Consider the following 4,808-nt stretch of genomic DNA (forward strand, 5'->3'; position numbering starts at 1 on the left):
CTTTATCCTTATTATTGCTCTCTTTGGTTTTGGGGTGCAGACCAAATTAGCCCTCCACTGGAGCAAGCTTAACTCTTTTGTTACCATATTTCTGTTGAGATACTCTGTGTTTCTTTCAATCAATTTTAAATATAACAAAGAATTTAGTAAAATAACTTATCATTAAGCTAGTGTTAGGAACATAAATTGTGACTAAGATTTGGTGGAAGATTTTAATTCAGAACTTTTGAAAACAAGGCATTTGTACTACAGAGCCAGAGGTGGTTTCAGGTGGGTTGGTATCAAAAGGGTTAAAAGTGTGCATAGAGTGCGGTTTTTAAGCTAGTCCGTTTATACATGTATACAGTCACAGAATTACATTGTGCATTTATTTACACAAAGATACATATATCCAGACACACACACACACTTACAGAAATATCTTTGTAAAATATCGTTAATAAGAAAAAGAATAATAAATAAAAACAACAAAAATTTTGCGAAACTTACCTTTGTAAGGACAGTATCGTGGAAGACTCTTTGGGTAAAGCTTTCCTTCCTTGTCAAGGCAAGCGACATTTGATATTTCCTGTTTACATAGAATGGTCTTGGCTCGATTCAGAGCTGACCAAGTGTCTTTGGTTTTGATTTCACATTTTGGCGTGAAGTTAGCTGGCGGGTCTATCACAGGCTTTGGTTGGGCAACTATTTTACCGTTAGGAGGACCTTTCTCGTTCTCCAAGACATTGCGTGTAAGTACATTTGGCCTCTGTTGGCAAAAGAGAAAAAGAAATAAAAAAATGAAATATATATGTATATAGAGAGGAGAATTCATGAAAAAACAACAGACGAAGACAGGTGGTGCAAACAACACATGGATGTATTAGTATAACGCTCGGGAATAGAGAAAGTCGTTAACGTTTCGAGCCTACGCTCCTCAACAGAAAGGAACACAGAAAGAAACAAGGAGAGAATCGTGAATGGTCTGGTTGGAGGCCCAACCCTCCGAGTTTAGGTTCAATGTTACTATGACTGACAGATTACAATCACATCAGTCATTACCCAACATTCATAACTATGACAAGGCAGTGCCCCAGCATGGCCATAATCTAATGACTGAAACACATAAAAGATAGAAGATAAATAGCTAAAGATGGAGGAGCATAGCTAAGTGGAGGCATATGACTTAGTGGTTAGGGTGTTGGACTCATGATTGTAAGATTGTGGTTTCGATTCCTGGGTTGAGCAATGCATTGTGTTTCTGTGCAAAACACTTCACATTGCTCCAGTTCACTCAGTTGGCAAAAATGAGTTTAGCCTGGAGAGGGATGGGGTTCCACCAGGCTTTCTCAACCTCCCTATGCTGTATGGCTGCAGTGCCCCAATGACCTCCAAGGGGTTAAAGGACTTGTCAATGTCAGATAGCTAAAGACAGGCAATGGAAACCAAATTGACGATATAAGTTTGGCTTTTGTTTTTTTTACCAATCTCTCCTCTTCTGAGGATCGAATGCTGGAGCTAGCACAGTTACAGGCCAGCAGTTGTAAATTTAGCTTCCAGTTCAGCCTCCTGCTGCCCACCACTCATGAATATGGGTTTGAGATATCTAAACTTCTTTACATGCCTCAAAGTTCACTGACAATACTTTCTTGAGAAATGTCTCGATCTTTGCAGCACTAAACATCATCATCATCGTCGTTTAATGTCCGCATTCCATGCTAGCATGGGTTGGACGATTTGACTGAGGACTGGTGAACCAGATGGCTACACCAGCCTCCAATCTGATTTGGCAGAGTTTCTACAGCTGGATGCCCTTCCTAACGCCAACCACTCAGAGAGTGTAGTGGGTGCTTTTACATGCGGCATGAAGGCCAGTCATGCGGTACTGGCAACGGCCACGCTCAAAATGGTGTATTTTACATGCCACCTGCACAGGAGCCAGTCCAGTAGCACCGGCAACGGCCCTTTTTATATAAATAAAAAGTTACAATGTTGAGGAATTCATCTGATTCAGTGATTTGCATGTCTATCAAAAGGGTATCGCAAATACAAAGACATAGACTAAGTACCTTTATAAATCTTATGGAGACTTTGTGTAGCTAATGTATATATCTAAGTAAGTGAGCTGTTTATTTCCGTCAAACAATGGCTGACTTGGGTAGATTACTCCAATAAAAACTGTTTCTTTTGAAAATCTGCAAAAAACTTTAGGCTTGTGTTTTATATTTTCCACAACCCTATTCTGTTTCTTTTAACAGCATGAATGTTTCTGTGGGAGCAATTTATTTTGTTCTTGGTTTTTATGAGCGACATTCTTAAATGGATTTTTCCTGTGTCAATGGTTTATCCATTTAAGTGATTTGAGATCATTGTTCCTCTCATGAGAATTTCTCTGTGTCTGGGAATGGTATTTTCATAAGCCTCAACCTTCTTCTCTAAGACATATTTAATGCATGTAGCTTGTATTATTTACATAAAGGGGTAGATTAGCAGACTTGATAAAGATGCCAGATAAAATGCCTTGGGGTATTTGCCTTAGCACTTTACATTCTGAGTTCAAGTCACACAGAGGTCAACTTAGTTATTCATCATTTTGGGGTTAACAAAATAAAGCACTAGTCAAGTACTGGGGTTGATGTAATTGACCACATCTCCTCTTCTCAAAATTTCAGGCCTTGAGTACAAACTTTCCATTTAAAGTGCAGTTGATAGGCAGAATCAGTAGAGCATCAGTAAGAAAAATGCTTTGTGATATTTGCTCTAGCTCTTTACATTTCGAGTTCAAATCTTACCCAGGTCAACTTTGCCATTCATCCTTTTGGGGTCAATAGAATAAAGTGCCAATCAAGCACTAAGATCGATAGCTTTCACTGACCCCCATCCTCTAACAAAAGATTGCCTTATACCTAAATAAGAAATAATTATTTACATAAATCAATATCTTGTGAGAATAGTTATAGTGTTGGACAAAACACCAAGCAGTATTTCTTTTGTACCAGCTCTTTATATTTCGAGAAAGAGAGGGTAAGATGAAGGGAGAGGATGACATGGAGAGAAAGATGAAGGAGAGAACAAGAGAAACATTGAAACATATGCTGCCAAATTAGTCAGTGTAGAATCATTGACGCCAAGGTGGCACCAAAACACCTCAAAACATCTCACAGCTTCTGTAATGATAATATATTGTTAACCCTCTTGATACCAACCTGCCTGAAGAATATGCTCCTGGTTCTATGGTACAAACTTTCTGTTTCATAATTATCCAAATTAAAACCTTCCATCAAAATCCCAAGCTAATTTACGTCCTGGACGCCATCAGATTAACAAAGTTTAGGTTATTTTGCTAAATTTTTCATTATTTTCAAAATAAATTGTAGCAAATGCAGTATATGTATATCAATAGGGTTGGCGCAGGCATGGCTGTGTGGTTAAGAAACTTACTTGCAACTGAACAGTTTCTGGTTCAGTCTCACTGAGTGGCACCTTGGGCAAGTGTCTTCTATAACAGCCCTGGGCAACCCAAAACCTTGTGAGTGAATTTGATAGATAGAAACTGTGTGAAACGCCCTTAGGCATGATTGTGTGGTAAGAAATTTACTTCCTAATCACATGGTTCAAGGTTCAGTCCCATTGTATGGCACCTTGGGCAAGCATCTTCTACAATAAGCTCAGGCAGATCAAAGCCTTAAGAGTGGATTTGGCAGTTAGAAACTGAAAGAAGCCTGTCATATATATATATATATATATATATATATATATATGCATGCGTGTGTGTGTGTGTGTGAGTGACTTTGTGTCTCTGTTTGTTCCCCACTATCACTTGACAACAGGTGTTGGTATGGTTAGAGAAAACTATAGGAGTCACCTTCACATTAAGAACGAGTATGGGTACCACTTGAAAAACACCCAGTCCACACTGTAAAGTGGCTGGCATTTGGAAGGGCAGCCAACTGTAAAAACCATGCCAAAACTGATCTTGCATGTGCGAGTGTCAGATAAAAAGCACTCAGCCCACTCTATGGAGTGGTTGGTTTTAGGAAGGGCATTCAGCTATAAAAAATCTATGCCAAAACAGACACAGAAGCATGGCACAGGCTCCTGCCTGGCCAGCTCCTATCAAACTGTCCAACCCATGCCAGCACGGAAGAAGGACGTTAAATGATGATGATAATGATCATCATCATCATCATCATCATCTGCAATATTATGGTGAAGTAGACATCGAGAGCATTATTACCTCTGGTTAGATAGACAGCAGCTCACTTATTCCTCGAACATGTTCAAGAAACCAAGAAGAAATACTCTTTCTCTGCAGCTCTGTATAATATCTGCTAGAACACCGTCTTGCTTTATGAGGCTGACATAGAGCTAAACAACAAGTGGTACTTATTTTTGTCAAGTCTGGAAAAGGGTGATTGACAAAACGAATAATACCACTGATATCAGCAAGATTTTCAGCTGAGAACATTGTGTACAGCAGGATTATAAAACGAAATACGGCGAAAACATACAGTCTAGATTTCAACAGACTGTCTACCACATAAACTACACTTGAGAATACAAATACATATTAAAAAACATAATTAGAAAAAAGATAAAAAGAATGAATAGATGTCCTATATATATTTATATATAATATATATATATATATGTATGTGTGTATGCTTATGTGCATGTGAGTGCATACACACACATATACATAAACGTGTGTGTGTGTGTGTGTGTATATCTGTGTTTGTCCTTACAAAAATAGTGAAAATAAATACGAGATATTTTAAAACGAGTTATTTTTTTTTTACTCTTTTTTTTTTTGCTTTGTTGTTTCAGTT

At 38.2% G+C, this 4,808-nt stretch overlaps 1 protein-coding gene across 1 annotated transcript in view; it reads right to left on the minus strand.

Moving 5' to 3' along the window:
- The window catches only part of LOC106882818 (xylosyltransferase 2), a 249,306-nt gene that overhangs the window by 102,104 nt on the left and 142,394 nt on the right, over positions 1-4,808 (minus strand). The window contains exon 2 of the mRNA XM_052973936.1: positions 490-748. Within this exon, the coding sequence (XP_052829896.1) occupies positions 490-748 (259 nt within the window). The remainder of the gene's footprint in view (positions 1-489; positions 749-4,808) is intronic.

This window comes from Octopus bimaculoides, chromosome 17, assembly GCF_001194135.2.
Source record: "Octopus bimaculoides isolate UCB-OBI-ISO-001 chromosome 17, ASM119413v2, whole genome shotgun sequence".
Lineage (NCBI taxonomy): Eukaryota > Metazoa > Mollusca > Cephalopoda > Octopoda > Octopodidae > Octopus > Octopus bimaculoides.